The sequence below is a fragment of the Anopheles gambiae genome, chromosome 3 (assembly GCF_943734735.2).
Source record: "Anopheles gambiae chromosome 3, idAnoGambNW_F1_1, whole genome shotgun sequence".
NCBI lineage: Eukaryota > Metazoa > Arthropoda > Insecta > Diptera > Culicidae > Anopheles > Anopheles gambiae.
In genome coordinates, this window is record NC_064602.1 from 46,493,543 (window position 1) to 46,518,352 (window position 24,810).

At 43.0% G+C, this 24,810-nt stretch overlaps 1 protein-coding gene across 1 annotated transcript; it reads right to left on the bottom strand.

The window, feature by feature from the left end:
• LOC1279399 (dual oxidase) lies at positions 1 to 23,876 on the bottom strand. Its single transcript, XM_319115.5, has 13 exons — positions 23,700 to 23,876; positions 10,644 to 10,727; positions 5,547 to 6,101; positions 5,069 to 5,472; positions 4,711 to 4,988; positions 4,472 to 4,639; positions 3,428 to 4,397; positions 3,151 to 3,354; positions 2,773 to 3,082; positions 2,580 to 2,703; positions 1,433 to 2,516; positions 1,230 to 1,358; positions 1 to 1,153 (listed from the first exon to the last, which is right to left on the bottom strand). The coding sequence occupies exons 1-13, from the start codon at positions 23,794 to 23,796 to the stop codon at positions 1,025 to 1,027; spliced, it is 4,536 nt and encodes a 1,511-aa protein (XP_319115.5). The 5' UTR covers positions 23,797 to 23,876; the 3' UTR covers positions 1 to 1,024.
• Positions 23,877 to 24,810: the final 934 nt, after the last annotated feature.

Below are 24,810 nucleotides of genomic sequence, written 5' to 3' on the forward strand. Positions count from 1 at the left end.
TTGTTGTTGTAATGCTTATATTTATTTAATGTATACACGGTATAATAAATACAGCAACGAATTTAATGCATATTTACATTGATTGCTAACTTATTCGCCACGGTGAGCAAAGACTTACTCGATACATGTCAGCGTAAAAAAGGCTTGAGCAAGAGCAACAAACATACCGATGTGAATAAAGACATAATACAAAAAAACGAACTTTCATTTACAATGAACAAGACAAGCTGTACAAAAACACAAAAAAGGTACATTTTCTGGCAGTTGATGTGGATAAACTTTGACCAGTGTAAGTAAGATTGCTTGCATTAATCGCAAACTGCTCCTAACGGCGTCTTCTGCAAATCAACGAATGCTAGCTCAGTTTTCTTACGCTAGCATATGGGTGCGATTAGTTGTATATGTAATATCACGCATCATGAAATGGTAGGCATCCGTGTGAATATTGCTTCTATTGATCTTTTAGCGATATATGCTTGCAAGAGACTTTAAAACTAACTGTTCTGCGAGCGAACTAAGCAAAACGATAAACGTTTACTATCGTGAACTGGGTAGCGTTTCTGCTATCATGAACTTGGTAGGAATAGGATTTTGTTTTGCTTTTTAAGGATTTATTCCATCTGAAAGGAGAATAAATAAGCCTTTTAGGCAGTGTTTGGAGGGGAAATACAACGTTACGCAAACGAAGATCTGGATATTCTATACCTAACGTTAAAACGAACGAAACGGACACATTTGATAATGACGCCGGAATATCAAATGAGACTAACGCAAATACTGAAACTGCTGGTTTGATGCCGTTGCCGCTCCCTACCGAAAAGCTACACATACAATCAGAAACGCATACAAACATTGAAAACTAGGTTATAAAAAATAATCGACGAGACACGCTTTCGCTTTCGAAATTAGAACAAATCAACCAATCCTCCCATGACTGGTGTGTTGCGATTAAACGATAGCTTATTAGTATGGAATGAGAAAGGACGATGGAGATGTGAACAGCCTTTTCTTGTTTGTTGTTCGATTAGCCAAAGTTTTCGAAATGATGAATAAAGTACGGCCATTTGCGGCTCTTGTTCACTTCATCACATGCCGACATGACACTCTTGGTGAGCGGTCGTGGTCCACAAGAGAAGACTCCAATTTTGGATACCTGTTAATAGTGCGAAAAAGATTAATTAACACTTCGTACGCTATCGTTAGCTATATCGTTAGCTGGCAGAACTCACATAAGAATGCTTCTTTTGGACGAATTTCAGGAAACTGGACATATCGGGACGGCCAAAATGATTCACTGCTTTTAGCCCGGTGAACATAGACGTCTTGGAGAGTCGTTGGAAGTGATTTTCACAAATGTACTGCAACGAAAGAGGATACAAATATTGTATTTGTAACACGTTCATTAGCAACCCTTAAAAAAATGGTGACTTACCAGCATGGTTGTTCGAAGATCAAATTTATGGAAGAATTGTGTGATGAAAATATGAATCTCTAGCACATTCGTAACATCCTTCTTCTCCACATCCCGCAGTACGTCGATAAACCACTCGAAATGCTTGTGCGACGGGCAGATCCAAAGGAAGTATACCTTCTTACACGCCACTCCAGAGTACCGGTTGGTGCTTGTACCAAACACCAGATCGTTCAGGATCGAAGCGTACGGTGTCACACCGATACCGCCACCGACCATAACAGCAACCTCAAACTTGTACCAATCCTGATTGCCCCCACCAAACGGTCCCTCGATGCGTATCTTCGGCTGATCGTCCGGGTTGTAATTGCATGGGTCGAAGTAGTTGCGCAACTTCCATGTCCACGGTCCCTGCGCTTTAATGTGACAGCTCAGGAAATTCTCGTGTGGTGCCGAGGTCAGCGTAAAGCTGTGCATCTCTTCGGGCTTTATTTCCGTGCACGACAGTCTTACCCACTGACCGGAAAGATACTTTAGATTCGGCGGACGGTAGAACTTGATCTTGATTACGTCCGAGGGCAATAGATCCGTTTCAATGACATCCAACGCCATGTACTTGGTGCGTAGGGAGACGATCTTATCCAGTGTGTACACGATACCGGGTCCAATAAAGAACAACCAGAACCGGGGGGCACCGGTCAAACGTGCAAGCCCGTGCACGAGACATAATGCGTACAGCACCACGTACAGGGAATGTGCGTTCCAGAAGAACTTGTACGCCTTCTTGCGAATGGTTGGATGAGCGAATGCAAAAATGATGCACATTGTGACGAACAGCATTACGCCGGTCACGCCGGTGATGGTTTGAAACAGCCAGTACGTTATATCGGGCCGATAGTCAGACGTGAAGTGAACTTCTTTCGTGAGACACTTTAGGTTTTCGATCGATTGGGTAGAAACGTGATAGAAGTTTACGATATGTCCGACAGTGTGCAGCAGCGAAAAGAACAACGCAGTGCAGGCAGCGATCTTGTGGAATTGAATGTGTGAATCAAGCGGGATGTACTGCTGGATTGGAAACTCTTTCAGCTTGGTGAGAAGATTTCTGTTGGGGAAGGAATATGGTTAAACAATGGAATTGTGAGCTTACTTCCAAAATCACTCATACCTGGACATGGTAAGCAACAGAAGAGAGTAACAGAATGACAATGAAGCGGCCGAACCACGAGTTATAGCAATACCGACACCCATGATGTGTCGTAGATCGGTGTGCTCCGCCATAAACGAGTAATCTGGAAACATTTAAAAGGGTTATGATGAGTTCATACCAAAAAAAATCGCACACACAAAGTAATACTAACGAATAAAGCGCTCCACAAACAGCACGATGGTGATAACGTAGAACAGGAACAGATAGAAGATGTTCTGACGATTCTCCTCCAGGAAGGTCGTGTAACAGTCCCACTTTTCTTGCATCCAGTGACGGCGCGAGTCCGAAATTGGTTCAATATGGAAAGACGTCATGCGTGCCACATTGGTGGACGTATCGAGGAAATTCTGCTTAGCACCTTTGCAATCCAACCCAATCGCTACAAAGTCGCCCTTGTACTCCTTCATCATGAGCTTGAAGTCCTCGTAGGTGAGATGGTTCTTGTGCTCGAGACCAACATCCTGTAGGGTTGTAAGTGAAAACATGTTAGAGTAATGCGGACTACTAAAACTCACTCACAATAACATACCTGGAACATGCCATCGATCAGTTCGTTTACTTGCTCATCGGTAACGCTCGTTGTGCGGGCGATTTCCACCAACGATCGCATCATCTCGCTCAGTTCTCCCTTATCGATCACTCCATTTCGATCGTTGTCGCACATGTCGAAAATGATCCTTAGTTTGTCATCGGTTTTGCCACGTGAAAACAATACCACCGTTTCCAAGAATTCCTAAAAGACAAATCCGAGAAAGACATGTTAAAACATCGCTGTTTTTGGTAGAAGTTTTTCGAGTGTCTCTTACCTGGAATGATATTCTTCCGTCCTTGTCCTTGTCGACGATATTAAACATCTTCCGAACGAACATATCGTCCTGTTTCATACCGAGGGCTGCAGCAAACTCTGACTTCGACAAACTGGTTCGCATCACCGTCATAACCTCACCATCCAACGATGCGTCTGAGCGCCGGCGACGTTCACCAGGACGCAAACCGAAAGTCAACGCGTAAGCTTCACGGAAGAAATGCTCCAGCCGCTTTTGACGGCGCTCGCGTGTTTCTGCCTTGGCTAGCATCAAATCACGATTCGATTCCACGAATGTCATTGTCTTTTTGTGAAGTACAAGGAAATCTTCCAGCTTTTTGACGAACTTCCTGCGGGCCGAGTTGGACTCTAATTCCAGCACTAGATCGTGATCGTTGGGCACACGCAGCAGAATGTATGGTTTCTTGGCCGTGTAGTTCTCCTGCGATTGCTCCACCGTCACCACATCGACGTGTTTCAGGTTGAAGGTCCGCAGCTTCTCTCCCTTGCGATCCACCGTATAGATCGACGCTTCTGGTCCGAATTTTACCGTCACCAATCGTTTGTGATTCGCATGCAACCACTCCCGAGCAACCATTTTCTCCACCGACACTTTAGTGTTGGCAGTGTTTTTCATGGCTTCTTGTTTGATTTTCAATTTACGACGTCGGCTGTTCTGTAGCTTGATCACGCAGTATCCGGCTCCGGCACAAAGAATTGGCACAAAACCGAGAAACACACACGAATAGATATAGGCCAGCTCGGAACCGGAGAAGTAATCGTACCCCTCGAGATAGTTGCACGGTTCCAGCAATGTAGCGTTCAGCTGTTCCGGCTGCGGGCAGGGATCACCTTGCTTCCAGTGGAAAACATCTCGTTGAATCTCATCCGCCTCGATGTCGGTACTGTTCACGATAATGTCCCACAGTGTAAACTTGCGTATTTCGGCTATTTCTTCCTTGGTGAATATGCTGTAAAGGCGATTTGATACAGGTGTCAGATTGCTGGTTGAAATTTTGTTAATCCACAATCACAAATCACTCACCCATTGTCCTCGTTTTCGAACCAGAACCGATCGGCGTCACGAATTCTGGTAAACTGATCAATAATGACAGCTGAAAACAGTTCGCCCGGCCTTCCATCGGACTCCAGCATTCCGCCAACGTAAACGTCCACGTTGTCCAGTTGGTTGTCGTACGTTTTAATTAGCAGACTGTCGGATTAAGCATACCAGGGGCATTAAAATGAAACCTTTTGCACCTTAATTTTAAGCAACAAACTTACTCCAAAAGTTCAGGCTGCCGTTCGAACACTGCCGGGTTGATGTCGCGCCAACTCTTCTTCTTGGGCAAACGGTAAGCCGCACGTGCCGTGTTGTAATCGGGAAGTCCGTTGTCACGACCGCGCATAATATTCAAAGCACCCAGATCCCGCCTGGTGAACTCCATCGGTCCAAACAGCTTATCGCGCACGTCGGAACACAGCAGTGGATCCTCCTTTTCGGCTATCTGTGACGCCATGCCCATAATGAACTCTTCGACCGGCGTGTTATCGAGTACATCCTGTGTAGTGATTTTAACGAATCAATTTAGTTATATTACACACACACACCGAACGTTTCTCACACGCAAAGCAAACCTACATTTGAATTCCACCAGGTAGAGCAAAGCCGCAAAGCTGGGAAGTCCATGTTGGTGCGACGGAAGTTGCATTGACCGTCGCGTCGGAACAGTCCTGGTGGAATTAGCGAGTGTCCAAATCGGAAGGCGGCCGCCTGGAACATGTGGCTCACTCCGGGATGAGTGTCCGCTTTGTAGCCATCGTACGGTGGTATCTCCTTGTCCAGGAACGCTGGCAGATACTCGTATGCGACGATGTTCTGCAAGCTAGCGATCACTACACGTCGTGCTCTTTGGAAAATCTCTTCATCACTCCAATCTCGATGCTGGCGACGAACGCGCTTCGCTACCACATTGTGCCAACGCAGGAACAGAATGGCAAAGGAGAGCAGGGCTGGATTTTGGTTGGTTCTAGGATCACCCAGAACTGTAAAAGTTTGAAAATGTTGGTTACAGTTCACTGCACATTCAAAACAAACGCAATAAGCATGGATTACTCACGATATAGTCGTTCCGGACTGAGCATTCGCATCACATGCGGTACAGGATTGTTGAACAGTGGCACACGCATCGTGTTCTTTACCGGCATCGTACCCTGCTTGTCCGTCAGAAGAGCACCGTCCTGGAACGAACGCATCGCATTCAGCCATGCCTCGGACGTGCTGTAGATGAAGCTGCCATCGATCCAGGCCGTCATCTGATTGATCTGTTCGCGGGGCGCGTTCGGACTCTGGCCCGTGTTGCGATCGTAAGCCGCACGGTGAAACGGAATATAGCGATCACCACGACACTCTCGATCGTACATTTCGTCACACTTCTCGATCTCGATCCGGTGCATCTCGATCGGACAGCCCGACTCAGACGCCATGACGATCTCGTTCGTCACCACCTGACCGAAGAAAGCTAGCAGGGCGGTACGGTTTTCCATCGATGGTAAACCATCGGTGCCACGCATGAACAGTCTGCTGAGCTTACGGGGCGAGGGGCGATTAGAACCGGCCATCACATACACCCCATCGCTGTATGCCGATGGAGCTTTCCTCGTCAGGTGATTATCTGTGGAAGTATTAAAAGAAGGGAAAATACATATTTAGAATCTATCAATAATTTCTATAAATTATATATCAATGTATTGTTATTGAATAAAAAGCTTGAGTACATGGTTGGAACAACTGACAGTTTTGGTTGCTAGGCACCTTTTCCGGTCATTCGAAAAGCTGAAGTGAAACACCTACTTACAAGTGCTTTTAAAATCATGCTAAAACACAATGCCGCTAGACCAATTTGCTAGACTGCCTTTCCCTGCAACGCGCAGCTTAATTGCTGCTACCTTGCGCTTTTTTGCATATTTTAAGGGATAGGTCTTTCTTAATGGATGATGATTTTCTTCACCGTTTTCTTACTACCCTCGGCCCTGCTTATTGGAGCGACCTGGAAGTGAGTTGGTGTGCTGACATTTGCTAAGCGAGCCGTGAAGCCTCAGAAGGAAAAGGTAGCAAAAAGCTACCAAACGGAAGCAGTTCAATGTCAATGGCGAGCTCATAAATAATAATTATTCCTAAATTGTCCATTAACGGTTCCTTCGCATGATGATGGAGACCCGGTACCCGGTTCGGTTAAGCTACGCGGCGCGAGCTATTAGTGTAGGGGTGCAAATGCACTCGCGCCTATGGGTGTCGGGTGACTGGGACGCACTAACTTTATGGCTGTTATGACACGCGTTTCTGTCTGTTTGGACCATAATTTTTATTTTTCCTACAAACTGTTTTTTACGTGTCGGAGCTGCGATAGAACAGCGCAACAGAGTGGACCACCGACGTGGTGCAAAAAAGCGCACAGGCTACGTCATCGTTGCTAGAGATAAATTATGCACCAATAATTACACGTGTAAGTGTGTTGAAACATATGCAAAGTATGTTGTAAAAATGTGCCATTGATTTTGAAGTAGCAGTATACAAACGGGTTTGTTTTACCGGTTTAGTATATCTGAGGACACATTGTGAATAAACCTTGTCGATTGTTGACTGCACTTTGTTCATATATTTTATGCTGCTTGTTTCTTATTGCATACATCTTGTGTATCTGATAACTTATCGATCATTCCGATTGATCTCGATAATAAATTATAACACTTCATAGAACTTAATTTAATTGATACCTCATCCATCATTCAAGCAAGAAAAAGCAACGCGTTACTAGTTTACTTTGCCTCTGAAACGAGACATAAATTGTCATTTAATTTCTACACTCTTGTTACTGTTACATATTAAATACCGCTGGCCTTATCAGGCATGCAGGTATCTAGATCAATGCCAAAGATTACCGCCCGTACGTGCCAGGCCAGCGTGATATAAGTAATTAAACTTTGAGCGAGTGAGTTGTCACCTGTTGGGTCGAAAATGTTGGTCGAAAAGCGAACATACATAATGCATATTTATTGCCAGCCATAGCTCAACAGGATGAAATTGTACGACATGCAATAAGGCAACACTTGTGCCAGAAACACTGTGCGGCTAGAATTTTGCACATTCATCATAGTAAAAAATAGCGAAATGCTAGCAGATACATGTCTATGCAAAGATTAAGTATTAAATGAAAGTTTTTTTACTTTAAATAAAAGGAAGATAAGAAAAAAATTTAAATCATTTACTATAAACACAGAAATTAGCCTTGATACAAATCATTAACACCACCCAATATGGTACGAATAACAACAATAGACATATAAATGTCTTTTATTTTTCTTTTACACGTAATGCATTGCTTCCTTTTCGGGAATATTATGTTCTGTAAAAGGCAACAGTAATGTTGATGCTTGTTAGTGAGAAGGAATCGATACCACCACACTATTACGGCAAATTAATCGATGAATGGAAGTGAGCATTATCATACCACACAAACCCTCCTTTCGAATGGACCAGAGAAAACTACTGCCTGCACAAGACAACAGCCAAGAAAATAAAGCATCTACACCATCGTTCGATAGCCCTTGCACATTCAGCATCAGCTCGAAATTTGATTTCGAGGTCAGACGCGAGCAGACCATCAATTATTGCTTTCAGACTTTTATAAATGACTTCGAGCGGGCAAATTGTTTCATAATGCAATAAGCCCGGGGAAGGATTTGTACGCCGATCCTGATGAGTGGCAACAGCCAACCGATATCTCAATGGAGTTGTTTTGTTTTCGAGCTTAATCCTGTTGCATATGCTGCAGAAAGGCAAATGTAAGTACAAATGAAGGCTGTTGAGGTGGTTCAACAAAACTGATTGCCAGGCATAAATTATGTCGGTGAAAAACTGTTTTCTGTGTATTTTTTTGTATTTTTGCAGATGTTTGAATGATATTATTGTATTAAAAACAATGCTTTAAAGCACGGGTCTCCAAACTTTTTAGTTCGCGGGCCACATTGCTTCACAATCAACGTTGTTGAGGGCCATTTTGACGCTACCTTTAGAATGAGTTCAAATTTAGTTTTAATAAGAAAATACTAACAAAATATATAAAATTTCTGCAGCTTTCTTTTATTATCTTTATTTATTTATTTAGTCAGAAAAGAAAGCTATTTAATTTAACCTTAACCCAGTCATCGCGGGCCGCATTAAAGACTCTTGAGGGCATGCGGCCCGCAGGCCGTAGTTTGGAGACTCCTGCTTTAAAGAAAAATAATATAAAATGAGCATAAACATAAAAATGATAAAAAGCTTCCCAATCCTTTCAACTTTCTGAATACTTTGCCTGAACGTATCGCCACAACAGGTGCATCTACATTACTATGATTCATTCATCCCGCTTGAACTGCATATCACCAATATGGTGCAACATGCACGCGCTGTGTGAGGCATTATTCATATAATTTAGTAGCTATTTAGTCGTGGCTGCTGCTGCTCACAAAACAAAACGAGTTTCGTAGGACGTTGTTAGTACCGGTGTACCTCCTGCAGCGTCAGAAGCTACAGAAGCACGGTCCAGCCCTTTTGCTACTAACGGCGGTAGGGAAGGGTGCACCATATCAAGGTAATCCATCCATCCATCCAACCACCCATTCATCGATCCTGCAGTGCGAATGCTCAGCTTAAAAGCTGTCCGGGGGTCTGCAGCTTGTAAGGTTGGATGCAAGAATGCACCTTGGGTGTGATGCACTGAGGGGGGAAGGTTTGCAGGCAGCTACAAAGTTAACAGGCACTGCACTTAAGGTATGCTTAATCCAATTAAGTCACTCTGAATTTTAACTTCACGTGCTGTGTGCCTGAACCATTTCGATATACACACGCACATACGGCCCGGTATAAGAGACGTTTGAACTGTTTGAACACTGCACGTCAAAGAGACTGGTTGTGAGGCACCGAATGATGTATGGTTTGGAGTCACTCCCTGAAATGGACTTGACGTGTGATGCTGGTGGGCATGATGCGGCAAACAGGTACATTTTGCTACATTTTGCACTACACAGCGGGGCGTCTGGCACACACCAGGCAGGTCGGTCGCGTGACTTGGCTGGTGGGTTGTCGCTCACGTGCCACAGATGCTGTATTGTATGTGCCGTGGAGCGAACGCGTTAATCGATTACTTGAATATGATGGAGGCGCAAGTGCTCTCTAGTGCCAAGAAGCTTGAATTAATGTTTAAACATTATGATACAAATGTTCAAAAATTTCATGAACAACATGATTTATATCAAATTGAATCGAAATTTTAAAAGATTAGTAAAAAAATTAATCATGTAAAAGTATGCAGCAGCAACAATAAACTCTTCTCTTTGAGATTCGAAAAAAAAAATAATTTTGAGAAATAATATCACTACTACTAAGCAGATTAAACATTCCATGTTTACTATATCTCTTGCCACGAAAACATTCATCCAAATTTAATGAATTGCTCTGCCGCGAATGTGCTACACATTCACGTTCGCTAATTAGCCATACGATGGGAAAATTGAGAACAATTTAAGTACCCGCATATTCCCGCCTGGACGGAATGTAATCAATTGTAGTGATCAGTGTTCCCTCGCCCAGCCGATATGATGGCCGATAATCATAAATAATTAAAATTTACATCTACATTTGCGACTCGACCGATACAAAACGCCGGTAGAGCCTGTGGAGTAGCAGGGATCGAGTAAGTGAGGCTTAAAATGCAATAAAGTAAACATACTACTCGGATTTGCGGACCAAGCCCCGTTTCGCAACAACGCGGGAGTTCTCAGCAGCTCAATGCAAACGCACCCCGCTGTGCTGGGGTGTTCGAAAATTGAGCGATCGCAGCGAAATCGGCACAACTCGCTGTGACACATCGCAATATTTCTGCATTTACTGCTCACAGGAATCGGTAAAATAGGCACATAAAAGCCCTCCAGTTAAGCAAACGGGGAATCGTTAAAGCACCGAACAAAACAGACTGTCAACGGAGACGTTTATACTCGAATGGGTGAGGGTGAATTTGGGCGGTGTGTGTGTTTTTTTTTATGTTAAGCTCGTTTTGGACAGTTTTGTGAAAAACCCTCCCTGCTGAGATTGCGCTACGTGCGGGTTGTCAGTTGATCGTGTGTGATAAATCAAAAAATTATGACGAAAAGGGTGGTGTGAGCGCACAACTTACCGACAGCTCCCCAGTCCGGATGGGCCAGGTTGTTGTACCATCCATCGTAGCGCTGCTTTTCGACGTGGCTCATCAAGCTCGATTCTGAAATGAGACGAAACAAAGTGAAATTGAGATGGTTTTATGCAGTGTGGGTCCGGGGTTTTTTTAGATCTTTCGGTCAAGATTATGCGGCACGGACTCGGCTAATAGCTGCTGGTTAAGGGATAGGTTACCCTTACCCAGACACCCAGAGATCTGATCGTGAGAACGGGTCAAGGCGAGTGAAAGGAACAGATTATCCACATTTGGGAGTGGAGTAGCTCATGGGACAACACTCACGATGACTCAATATGGGAAAGATGCCCAGATTTGTTGGCCACCGTCACACGATCGCTCAAAACGTATGCAGCGAATTGTGAACAAATTGACACATTCCAATCGATCGCGAGCCAGCGGACGCAAACGGGGGATGTAATTTTTTGGTAGTAGTCCCGCAAAAGGAACAATTTACTGTTCCATGTCACTGATACCGCGTTGATTAATGTTGCGTCTTGCTGGATCGTAAATCTTCGATGCTAACGTTTTTATATTTTTCGCAACAGTAAGCGAATAATCCCGGCTTTTAACCGTACAACGCCCGCAAAGGTTGAACGAGCTGACCACTCGCATAGATGGTTGGTTTTCACAGCTCGAGGTCACCTTAGTGGTCAGATTTTAATAACATCATGTTCATGTGCCCCGTGCCAGCATTCTCGCATCGCAATGTGTGAGCCCTCGGGACTCGTTTCGGGCCGTTGGGCTTATTCGCAGCGTCCGTTTTCGTTCCGTTTTTGCACCGCGGCTGCTGGCTGGCACGTTCACTTCTCTAGACTGTGGTTTCGTTTGATTCGTTTTTTGGGTTTACCTAGTCCGATGGAGTACGACAGATTTCGCGATATTGTCCCAATGGCTTTAGGCTTGCAAAATCCTAAAGCCATAAACAATGCTAAGCAAGAACAAAATGAACAATGGACGGTCCATTCCAGACGTAGGGTTAACATTTTTGAAGATATTTTGGCCATAGTATTACCATCACGCTCTGCCGTAGAAGCTGACCCGCTGTGGCGGATCAATTTGGATTGGTTTAATTATGACTTTTGTTTGAATACCACCTTAGTTGCTGCTACTGGTGTGCAAATCTGTCAAAACCACGCAGCGTGCAGCTAATATTGCATCCGGGATTAAGCTCAACGCCACTGCTTTAATAAAGCCATGAGAAATTGTAGCTTCCTGCCGAAGAACCATAGCGGACGCCTAAATTGGTCAGGAGAACGAATAAATCTTTTGAATTTGGTAATTTTATTGTTTCCTTCATTGGTGGCTTGGCGATCTGGCAATATTCATTAAATATCTTATTTTTACACCATACACTCTGTACTGGGGCAGTCCAGTGGTACAGTCATCACCTCGAACGACTCAATAACATGCCCGTCATGGGTTCAAGACTAGACTATACGGCTGCGTGGTAATGAATTAAGTCTAGAAAGCCTGTGTAGGTCGGCATGTCCGCGTAGGACGTTAACTACAGAAAAAAACTAGAGAAGAAGAAGACACTTCGTGCTATGTTCTAGGATCAACTAACCAACAACTTTATGATTCAACATCTTAAGACTTGGTTCTACATTCACAAAATATTACAGATTAGTAAATCCAATGTCTTTCGGAACAGCAACGGTTCATATAAAGTCCTTCGGGACTATTTCTTCCCATGTGTCAATCTCCATAATTCCAATCCAAACCATAATGCTAATTTAAAATGATGCTGAAGCACTACTATTGACTAATCGACTACGTGTTATAAATGAAGTGAAATAGTCGGAAGGTATAACTGCGTAGCTTGGCTTGTGGCAAGAAGAAGGAGAAGATGATTTAAATACTTTTTCCATAAACATAACTATTTCAGCATAACTATATCCCCAGCAAAATTGCCAACGATAACCCGCGTTGGGGTGAAACAATTAAGAATCAATTACGGCCAAATCCAATCACTCGACCGAACTCCGCCCATTCCCTTTTGTCCCGTTGGCATTGTGCGAGGAGCGAGGTTAGAAGGCTTTTATTCAAAATCACACCTTAAAATTGGCATCACCTCAAGCAATTCCTCCCAAATCGTTAGCGATACCTGTGACCTGCGCCTCGAGCTGTTATAGATGGTCAGCCCCTTCGAATGGCTGTGTGGGGATGCAAATAAAAAAATAGCTCACATGACCAACAGGGCGAACTTTGTCAGAACGTTCGTGCCAAACAAGGCTCATTCATTCAAAGCCACATTCGATTTTAGAGTGTAGCACCAAATTGGATCTCGCTCACGTTCCCACTCCTGTGGCCCGGCAGGACAGGCAGGGTCTTGTCTATTTGAATTGGCACCGGGTATTTGGTGAAGTTCCATTCAATTCACGTGAGAATGCACACCCGATCGTGTGATCGGGTGATTTATACGTTAAATAGTTGTTTGATCAACGACCGCACGGCACAGGTTCTGCCGTGCCTTTCGTCCAGCACGGTCCGCGTGGCAAACAAACAAATTCTGCGCGTGGCAAACCAACAGGCGCAAAGGCCTCGGTGCACGCATGCAAAACTGGGCTTCTCGTAGGAAACCTGTCAAGTGGTCGGGCGCGTAGAATCGGGGACAAGTTGTAGCACCAGATTCCTCTGGTAAAACCATTTTTACCATGTTTAAACGTTCGACACTGGAACGCGTGAGCTGTTCTTGCATGCGTAGCAACACGATCCTGGTAGCAATGTAAGACCATAAGACAACTGAGGTTGTCCGATGCTCCACTTTTGCGGTCGCAGCATCCACGCAGCGTAGACCCCTCAAGGGTCAAACGAAACCATGGGATCAGGTTCTGGCACGAGATTTGCCTTTCACTTAATACGCGATAATTGCACGAATTCAGAGCCCCGTCGTCACGAGCCCCGGTGTATGTCAACCGTAGTGTCGATACACCGATCTGGAGTGCTTGAAATGACTAGATTATTGGGTTGGTTCTTTTGTATGTTGTTTTTTTATGAGGGACAGTAAATACACTTTGCCCTCTCAACAGTATCCAGAACAAACCTTCGAACAAGTCGTTACATCCTTTAGCACGTCTTGTATATCATATATGGTGAGATGGTGCTTGAAATCACAACGCACCTCTGTGTAAACGACGGTGCTTTTCTTGTGGGCGATAACTTGATGCTTAACACGAGCTTTACTTCACGTAGGAGTATCTTTAGACCCATTTCGTACCGTGTTACTCCCACTGGTAATTTGCCGTGATCTGTTGGAACGTTTTGGGGTTTAACAAATTTGGACGGTATTCAGAACATGTTAAACCAGTTTATTTTATATCTGCTCACTGTATGGTAGCTACCAGCAACGGTAGGAATAATTCGCGATAACGCAAATTGTTTCTGTACTCTCCGGAGAAAAAAAAACACGAAAAGCGATCCTAATTGATGGAGCGATAGCGGCTAGAAGGAAAGCCGTGGTTGTAAGTAATATTCATCCGCCCAAAGAACGGCCGATCAGATGCTCCAGATTGGGACGGACGAATTGGGTGCTCGAATTGGGTGTTACACGATCATAAAAGGCGTAATGAAGATAGCCAAACTTGGAAGGAGACATTTTTGACAGCAAAATGAATGGCATAGCATGAAAGTTTGTGGAGCAAAATTCTTCAAGAAATCAATCAATCTAGACCTCCGGAGACTATGCTTAGCTATTTAGTTTGTAAGGCCCTAGAAGAGGCGGTCTTATATTTCTGCAAAAAACAAGCGCGGAAAGATCAACGATAGTAACAGCGACCACCCATAAACATTGAGTTTCTTATTTTGTAATATTCTTGTTTTCTGCGTGTGTTGAATTAACTATCGTTAGGCGCTTAGCAATCGGTGCGCGTCCCTTTATTCTTAGACTGACGCCATTAAGTAGGAAAATCAATCATGGATTAAGGCGGAAGAAAACTTGTATAATAAATCTACCGCCCAAATCCCACGATTTAAAGTAGCATTCAAAACACAACGAATAGAGGAAATAACAACCCTGACGTACTTCTCCCTCTTTCCTTTCCCATTTTTTTTACAGTTTCATGCGGACAGAAGTATTTGCCGTATCATAAAATTTGAATTGCCGTCAATCACGCATCTATTGCGATCGTGTTCGCTGCGGTTCCGTACAATATACCTTGCCCGTTCTTTCGAATCGGTGGTTTGGTCGCGTGCTGCCTGGCATGACAACTGGTAAGGTGTGCGATGATTAAGCCCTACACAACACAAGTCTTGAGGTGAAAAGGCTTTGCTGTCCCATTGGTATGCGATACATGCTAAAATCAAGTGGAAAAGCACCATCAATGTACATTGTTGGTATTCCTTGGACGCTTCAGAATGCATGTTAATGGAAATCACTTTTCACACATACAAAAGGGTGTTAAAGATCAACACGTGCTTCAGCCGTTTCGTTCTGAAGAGTTTCCCCCTACTTTCTTGTACTAGGTCCGGTTCTTTGTATTTGGATGTGAGCAACGCTATGACGTAAATGGACACCACGCAAGACAAGTTTGCTAGATGGTGACTTGGATGGACAAGAGTCTTGGAAGGTGTTTGGAACTTGCTAGGTCCAATCTTGGGCGGTGTTTCGCAAAGTGTTGACGAAAGATTGTTTAACTGAAGATGGAGTAAATTTAATCGCACTCTCGTATTGCTTTACATCACGAAGCTGGTAAGCGAACTCATTTAAAAAAAATTGTGTGTTAAAGAGAGGTAAAGCGTCCTGGCAATTCGCAACCTGGCTAGACATATTTACAAAGTTTTCATTTCGTGAACATAATCAACAGGATAGTCTATAAACTGAATTTAACATCTTCTACAGATTTTATTATTAACTCCGACGAGATGCTCCCAAATCTACTACAATGAGTAGCATAGTATCACATAAATGTGTTGAATAATTGAAGGCTCGTTATTCCCTCAACGAAACAGCGTCGTATAATGGTGACCCTGTTGCTCGCGCGAAAATAAATAAATTTTCTTCTCAAGCTCCCCTCGCAAAGCGTCCCAAGATCAACGATTATGTCTCAATTATTAGGATAGCCAATGGTAAAAAACGTACGTTGCTGCCCATTTATTATTGTGTGACCATTAAATCGGTCTCGTTAAAAGGGAGCGTAGTGTATGTTTTATTTTATGCCAACACTTTGTCGCAGCGCTAGCCCCTTGCACCTCGGACGGAACATTGCGAAGAAGGGAAGGGTTTATGGCGATGTTAAACTCGGTTTGTAAAGTGCCACTGAAGGGTACAGGTCAGCGAGCTATTGAAGCAAGCGATCTGTATCTACTTAAAGGTAAGGCACCACATTCACGAAACAGCTGCAACTCACAATTGCAGTGCAACCGTTCAAATGGTTTGATTCACGCATGACGACGCATTGAACGGTGGTTTAGCTCAGCAGTGTACTTACACAGGTGCGAGCGAAAGATCTTATGAGCCGCCCGGTGAAGTCGCTGAGCTTTACGTTTTCTATCAATTAGCGTAGCAGCAGATGTGGAACGAGAAACAGAACGCAAACCCAACTAAATCTTCCATACCCCGCAATGGAAGTGAACGCCAGAAAGACCGAAAGAGATGGGGAGAACCGAGAGTAACAGATGATATATTGACAAAACGTACCGCCATTAGGTGCACCAGATCCGGTTCTGCTTACCTTCGATCGCGTTCGTTAAAATACTTCTAATCGAGATGCTTGTCATAACTGTGGACGAATTCCAACGATGCCTTCTGAGTGCACCGGCAGGCATCGGGTAAGCACTGTGGTGGCGGTGCATTGCAAAGTTAATTAAAACCCATCCGAAGGTCAAAACTGTGCAGCAAGTGGCACAGTTGGATGCTGCGAAAACCGAAACGATTATTAACGGTCTCGTCGTCGCAAGCGTCCTGCAGATATAGGCGACAGTCGAGATGACTCTTACTTTAACGAATATAATTCATCCATTGCCGAAGGACAATTCATTATTTCACTACTTGCTACAACCGCTCATTACGAATTATCATTAAAACAGTAGTGACAGATAATATGCGCTAATACAGATTCACTAACTAAAAATAATTTTTAAACCAAGAACTGTACTGAATTATCAAAAACATTGATTAATAAGCTATAGATAAAGTATTGGCATTATTTCGAAATTGCACAAAACTTCATAGTTCACTGGCAATGACACAGCACTACGGCTTTGTCGTGGCTGCTGATGTCGAAACTAAGCGTTAGATTGATGTGTCGAATTGATTGGCTACAGAGTGGTACGAACTGTCAATCGAATGTATTACCTCATCATTGCAAATACAAATTCCGACTACATCCTTTTCGTTTTCTATTCGTTGATATCGTCTAAAGATGGTCTATTCGTTAGACACATTTGCTCTTACAATGCTGCGCAGGATCGATTCCCAACCGGACCGTTCCTTTGTTGAATGGAGATGGTTATCCAGTTACCGAGTAATATTACGCGGTTAGTTTTTAAGAGGCCTTTTATACATGCAAATTTCTTTGCAAAGATCGTTATAGAATAGAACATGACAGATTACATTCAATAAATTTTGTAATGATCGCCTTTAAAGTAATATACTCCAATTTGGGATTAAAAAGGCAAAAAATATGATAAAAATGTACAGTGCATAAATGAAGAGCGAAATGATCCTCTCGGGTATATACCATGCCACGATAAAAAAAGAAACATTCACTATTCGCATGCGATTCGGTGCAGATATTTGGTTAATTGCACCTTAACCCTTGTTTGCTCCAACCGAAATGGGCAAAAACAATCCGCGGAATTTCATACCTTCGTTTCGCATATTCTTCAATATTCCGCGATACCATGCGCAAATATTAACGATTCTCAGCGTTACCTCATCGGCACAATTAAACCGTGCAACACACACGGAACATGCTGCACATTCTCGTGCCAGCACGCCATCATCCGGTGCAGTGTGTTATGCAATTCCTTAACCGGCAAGTGCACGTTTATCGTGTACATCTTGGCGCATCACCTAGTATGTGCGAACGGTACGTCTCTGTCTGTGTGTTTCACTAATGCTTTCGTTTCTGTAAACGTCATGCCGGTTGTGTGCGCGTTTTTGTTGTTGTGTGGTTTCAATTATTTTTATTCAACAACCGGGGCGCAATCTTTACACGTGCTACACGCTTCGACACAAAAGGAATGAACGTTTTAAGTACCCGGCAAGTGTGGGGAGTCGTTGGTACATATTCATGTGGATCCGGTTCGGAGCTCGCAGCCGGATGTGGCTAGCCACCACAGATGGACGGATCCTGTCTGACAGGTCACGGTTTCCAAACGTGCGTTCCCGGTGCCTTGTGTTGGAGGATCCACTGGAACTGGATGGATTGTACATCTCGCGTTGGAAGCGTTCTCAAGGTCGCACTATCTCATTTGCAGAGAACGATCGCAAGTCGATGGCCCAGGTTCTTTGCTCTATTAATGAGCAAATCGATTCGGTTGGATGAGCAAAATTGTTAAATTGGAATTGTAAACGTTTGTTTGTTATGCGGACAATACACTGCACGTTTCATGATTTCGTTTTACTTTAACGGCTTGTTTTTTTTTGTCGATGTCGATGGTTCAAATCTTTCAATCACACGCGTATTCGGTGGACGAAAATTCCAAAATTAAATATATGAAGCTTCGGAGTGAGTGGGCATATTTTTTGCCGACCATATTTAATTGGAAAGGGGCTTAAGCTGCCGCTGAAAAGCAGGATAGCATAACGACAAGAGCTCGATCTGTGGTTCGTATAATTAGGCATTCAATTTTTGGGGCGGAGCAGTGAACCTGCCAGGAAATTTAATAAGCGTCATAAAAGGCTGAACTACAAAACTGTTCGTTAAAAATACTGTTGCCATACAAGGGCACAATGATCGGTATGACGGTATGGTGATGGTTCAGGGCAGTTAAGAAAGTATGGATGATTAAAATAAAGTACATTGATTACATAAGATAATAATCATAATAACGATAAATATTTAAGAAATATTAATTTCCATCACATTAAATGTTTATGATAACAGTTTATATTGAATCATTCACAATTAAAATGACACAAGGTACCCATGTAAACATTATTTGTCCTAAGTATGTTATAAAATTAGTTAAACTGGTTTAGTAAAATGACTAAAAATACTTTTAATCCTGTCCTAAGGTTAGATATTTTCGGTTCTACTAATTACAACCCTACAAATTGTTCATGGAAGATATAATAGAATGTTTCCAGTTCTTTGAACACATGAAATACTATACAGGAAAGCGTAAAGTCACTGACCAGGCATTCAAATTGATAGGTCCTATTGTGACTCGAAAAGATACAAAATATATATGTCGGAAACTACCTCACGTTAAGTCGTTTAATGATTGAACAGCAACAAAAAAACATGGAATTGAAATATAAGTTGCTAACAAACAGGATTTTTGTTGCCTAAGGCAATTCCTATTTTTTGTTGTATTGTCATTTCATCGTGCATTCCAAACATAGCAATAGAAATTGAAGAAGCTAAATTGATGATGGCTATTCATCAAGACGCGCTGTAACGTTTGCATCGTGACCTGCTGCTGGGGGGCAGTTTTGTTTATTTTTTTGCCCGGCATGATTCGAATTGCAACTAATTTGAATAAACAATTGCTGCACACTGCAAACGATCGTACGAAGCATATCATTGCAAACCGTTGGAGCAACCTTCGCATCTAGCGATTTTCTCTGCACCATTAAACGGCAAAGGGCATCAATGAATAGGAACCACAACAAAGGTAAGATGCTTAAAACTACCACCAACTAATTTCAAACCATTGAAAAACTGCGTGATACTGATCACACAATGTAGTTTGTTAGAAGTTTAAAATTAGATTCTTTAAATAAAAAACAAGGATTAGTCACAGTGTTTTGAGTTTGACCCTGAACAGCCGATTGTTGGTGAAGGCGTTTGGGCGAACAAAAATGACCAACTGGTTAGCCATTCGAGGGGCAGTGGGAGCATCGTCATTAAAAGATAGAGCAATAGTGTGGTAAAATGTCTATCCCGACATTTGTGTGCGTGGTGCGCTCATCAACGTTAAATGGAACGAGCTCATTTATCTCATTCGTGAGATCATGCTTCAAGACCGGCATCGATGGATGGCATCGTCTGTTAAAAGCTTCAAGTAACGATTACAACAAATGTAATTCTTCACCCAGCACGAATGTTTTGTTTATCTGGACCCATCTATACCGCAAAGCAAAACATGTGTCGTGTTTCGAGCAGCATAACCTATGCTTATAACCATAACCTTGCTTTTATTGTAACATATTAGCTCTGCGTCACGTTAATATGTAGTAAGTTTCGGCACAAAAAAGAGCATACGTATCAAACAAACACAAAAAACACATAAATCTAGGTGTATGGCTGTAATGTACGTATTAATAGTTGTATTAATCACACAGTCGTGCATACGCCAGCCGTCGTAGCGTGTGCCCTTGCTGTGATCAGCCAGTGGTCAGAAATCAATGATCGGCCGATAGCTGAACCTGTGGCTACTTTTTCAACGTCCACTACCATGGCCTTGAGCACGACAGATCCGGATGAGCATTGGCCACTGCCACCGTGACTGTTTTGACTGGGGTCAGCGAGTGAAGAATTTATGTCTGCACCATGCACCCACCAAAATGTCCGATCAAGGCTATTGGGGCACTTTACAGCGTGGGAAATGGTGGTAGGCAAATGAAGCAGAATGAGCTGCAGTTTGAAACAATTCTGGTGTGTTTAAGAGTACAATGAAAAATGAAAAAAAAAGTGAGACAAAGTTAAAATCCGTCTATGGGATTAGGGGAACCAGGAAATTGCAAAGATTCCTTTCAGTTTAATTTCACAACCGATTAGGTAGATTGCGATCAAAAGATTGTTCGATAGCCGGTTGGAATCGGTTGGTTTCGTTTCCGGCTTGCAGGATATTTAGTGGACCGTTAGCACGGGATAAAACGGTCGAAGGTTAGGGCACCCCCTTTTCACAGTACCGTTCACAATTAGCTACAAATGCGATGTGAAGATCGCTGTCAGATCTGTACTAGCTCATGCGTATGTCGGTGAATGTCAGTAAGATTGATCGCGCCTCACAGCGGATCGATTACAGACTGGTTGGCAGCGCACGAATCAAGATATCTTCCCAATTATATCATCACATTTAGTATCAGCGGCAACGGCTGCTTTACTACCCAGCCAGCATAAAATTGCTGAAGCTCAACGAGGGGGTCTCATCCGACCATTCAATCCATCCGGTGGAAGCTCCGAGCACGAACAGTGTGCTGCGATGGGAAGGGTGTTATTATTGTCACGGCCAGACGGTGTGATGTCCTTCTTTCGATCGACGGAAATCCGTGCATCTGCTTCGCTTTGTGGCACAGTTACAAGGATGACCTTTTTTTTTGGGTGAGTAACTAATACACCATACATGTTTCTTGTTCGTTTCAACAATATTAAAGACTCTGTTAGTGTTTTTATTCATCCAGGCTATAACAAAATGTAAAATCACTTCTCGAGATATGTATTCTAAAATTCTACTGATTCTACTGAGTAGTAAGGCTGTTTTCTTATTCAACATATTTGCTCATACGTAAACGGTGTTCCATGCTATTTAAGATTCGGTACGTTCGAATTCCTACTTGCAGATCAAACAATGTCAACCTTGAAAAGGCGGCAGGTACTCCAGTGCAAGCCAGTTTCATAAATCATAGCTTAAACACGCCTGCACTGCTTGATGGTGAGTAATTGGCGGTTAATGATAATTATTACAGAAGGTTCTCTAGTCGATCCCCTGCAGCGCGATGCAACCACGGTGGCTTCGTGCGCTGCGAAACGATGGAGGTGTCAACAAACGTGAGCAGCAGCAACAACAGCGACATCGTAACGATGGGACCCCATTAGACGACGCATAATGATTGTCGTTCTCTGCACCGGTCGTTTAGAATTCAAATTATATCTATAAGTAGAACGCGAAACGCACCGCGCATGATGGTACACATACACTGTACGCAATAGCTGACGACGTTTATTGCGATTGCGAACCCTAATTAGCTCCCTTTTGCGCTGACCGAGAGAGATAGAGAAGCGCTTGTGCGGTCTGCCTTACAAGGTGTTAAATGCACTGCCAACGGTCAGAGCAGCCCTTGTGTGCATGCATAACCAAACGAACGGCACAACGAATTGACACGCGGTTGATGATTTACTGCGTGGTGACATGCATCGAAGCAGACCTTTCTGCAGATCGATGCGCATGCTTGTGGTTGCTGCAGCGATCAGGTTTTCCACTTTTGCAGCATCGGATGTAGTTTTGAAAAATCTTTCCGCTTTAAATTCCGTAAAAATTGGACGCTTTTAACAACTATTGAAGGACAACTTACATGATCACCATAATTCACTTGATGAAATCAGCCACAAAAAGACGATTAATTCGAACAATAAAATGTATGGTAAAAGTAGCAACCATTGCAACCGGAGACTGTACCATGTTTAAGATCGTTTCGATAAGCAGTGTAATGTTAAAATGTGACACAGAAAAAAATCGAACGAATGATTGCCAGATGACAAGCGAACAATGTTGAACTATTGCATAATTTCAGTTGCTGCTGCTAGTTGTACCTTCAAGTCGAATGGATCAATGCAATTCGAATGCACCCGTGCCCGGGATCCACAATACGAACCACCATTGTTTCCCTTACTCGCCCCCAAAGAGGCTGCCACACGAGACGGGCTGAGTGTTCCATAAAATGAAGAAGCACGCAATGCGAGTATCTGAGAAGTACATAAATTGCCGTCGATGGGTTAATCCATCTTGATAACGCAAAAAAAAACAAGCTTTCCGATCACATCCGGGACGAACCCGGAGAACGGAATGCATTGAAACTGAATTGCAAATAAAGGTACTTTACATACTATGTGAGTGTTGCGGTACAATGGGAAAGATTGTTCAGCAAATGTTCGTCTCTTGATCGTATATTTGTCATACGTACATGCGGCAGAAGGAGCTTATGACTTTTCACGATCGAATGTGAACTTTGAACCCTTCGTAGGAATGCGATTAAATTAAAAAAAGTTCACAGATGTCGGCGATTACTGTCAGTGTGGATGATTTACATCAAATAATTGGCAACTGTACTGGTTTGCAAAAATGCCAACCAACATAATTCAGGAATTGGTAAATGGTCAAAATAATAAACTGGTTAGAGACCAAAGTGCAAGGAAAGAAATATGTTTCTGATATTTAAAAATTTATTTTCCAAACAAACTACTCCATCACGATTTGAATCATCGACACAACCAGGTTGAATTATGACATATCTTATCGAAGAAAATTGTATACTGTACTAAATGTCAGCTGGTAATGTCACAAAAGTACTGAAGGGATTAAAAATGTAATACTCGTTGTAATCTACTAAGGTGTAAAATATCTGATTTTAAGTGAATATTACGATATTTCAGATGATTTACATCACTTTATATACACACCAAAAACCACAAAAACCTTGCAGTAAATATTGTCCATAGAGAAGGGAATTTCGTGTTTTGTACAATTTTGATGGGTGAGATGGGTAAACTGCCTGATTTTAAATGATTCTGTTTTGTAATCATAAAAATTTATGTTATTGTACTTTCAAAATTATTCCCCAACAAACTCGTCGAAGAGCGAATAAAAACAGACAATCATCGCGTGAGTTTGTTAGAGCTGGTCCCCGTGTATGTGAAGTCAGCGCAGACATAATCGCAACAATGGCATCGCAATTGAAGCTTGTACTCCCGTTGACGTACAAACAGTCACCACTTTAGCTTCCATTTCGCTTCGATTAATGTCACTTTGGGCTAATTGCATCATTTGCCGTAATCGAACCGACAGCCCGGCTGAACGATAATCCTTGCGCTGGCGGGATGGAGCGGGTTAGTGTGCATTACGGCGAACCAGAAAGGTGGCCAAAATCGAACTCGAACTGAAATGAAACGAGCAAGGTGGAACACTTACCGGCGGCACCGACAGTGGCTGGTATCGTAAAGTGCAAGGCCAACAGGCAGGCCGACCATAGCAGCCCGACTGCTGCAGGTCGGTCGAGGGTCCTCATGGTGATAACTCCTGCTTCAGTTCGGCTGGACTGCAGGGACTGCTCTCATTGAATGAACATTTGCTCTTGCTCACTGTTGCTCACAGGGCAGCATCGATTTCGACTGGCGTTTATTTGTATTCCACTATCCGTATCAGGTCACTTCAGTTGGCTTCTGTTTTATTCTTTTGTTTTTCGCGCAAACCCCTCGACAAATTACGACCGATGGTCGGTACAATTCGGGTCGGGTTTTGTTTTCGCAACACAAGGCCCGGACAATGAATATCGGCGCACCAAAAGGAAGCGGCAACTTTCCTCACTTGTGGTCGAATTATTTTTCTGCACACTCTTCCTTTCACTTTTAACACATCGGCAGTGATGATGGCTACCGGAGACGTCGCTGAACACACTTATCACGCACTGAATTTTATCGGCTCTGTTGCCGACAATATTTGCACCAATACTACTCTAAGCCGCTAGTATCACCACCGCTATCCACGGTACCACGCTTTTTACGACGCCTACGGCCCCTTGTTGCCAACGAAGGCTAGCGAAGTGAAACAGAGACACACGGGGTTAAATTCAATTCAATCGAGTATCGAGACACTTTGAAATAGAAAGTGAGTAATTTGGTCGTAAAGAGTATCACGTGGTTTCGATGATTTATTCGCAACTGTCGCAACCTTCACTTAGCGAAACACACAAAGGGGGACACTTTAAAATGATACCGATAAGTACGAGGCACCAAATAGCTGTTAGCCGATCATGTGCAAATGAGGATTGATGTGTATGTGTGTGTGTGTGTGATTCGTCATTCGACAAAAATGATTACAACTACATCAAACAGTAAAGCTAAGCCTCATTTTACGAGGACGAATTAAGAATTGTTCATTAAATCTACTTCTTTCTATTTTCAAAGGATCCGTTTAATACTTGAAACACATTTTTCACCACTTACAAAAAATTATACATTGAATATACAATTACACTAAAACTAAACTCTGCTCTTATAGCCACACTGCCCTAACCGTGAGA

Coding starts and splice junctions, on each gene's coding strand:
- LOC1279399 (XM_319115.5), bottom strand. CDS start 23,796: ATGAGGACCCTCGACCGACCTGCAGCAGTCGGGCTGCTATGGTCGGCC. Junction 4,989..5,068: donor CTACCTGGTGGAATTCAAAT/GTAGGTTTGCTT, acceptor ATCACTACACAG/GATGTACTCGATAACACGCC. Junction 1,154..1,229: donor TCCAAAAGAAGCATTCTTAT/GTGAGTTCTGCC, acceptor CACTATTAACAG/GTATCCAAAATTGGAGTCTT.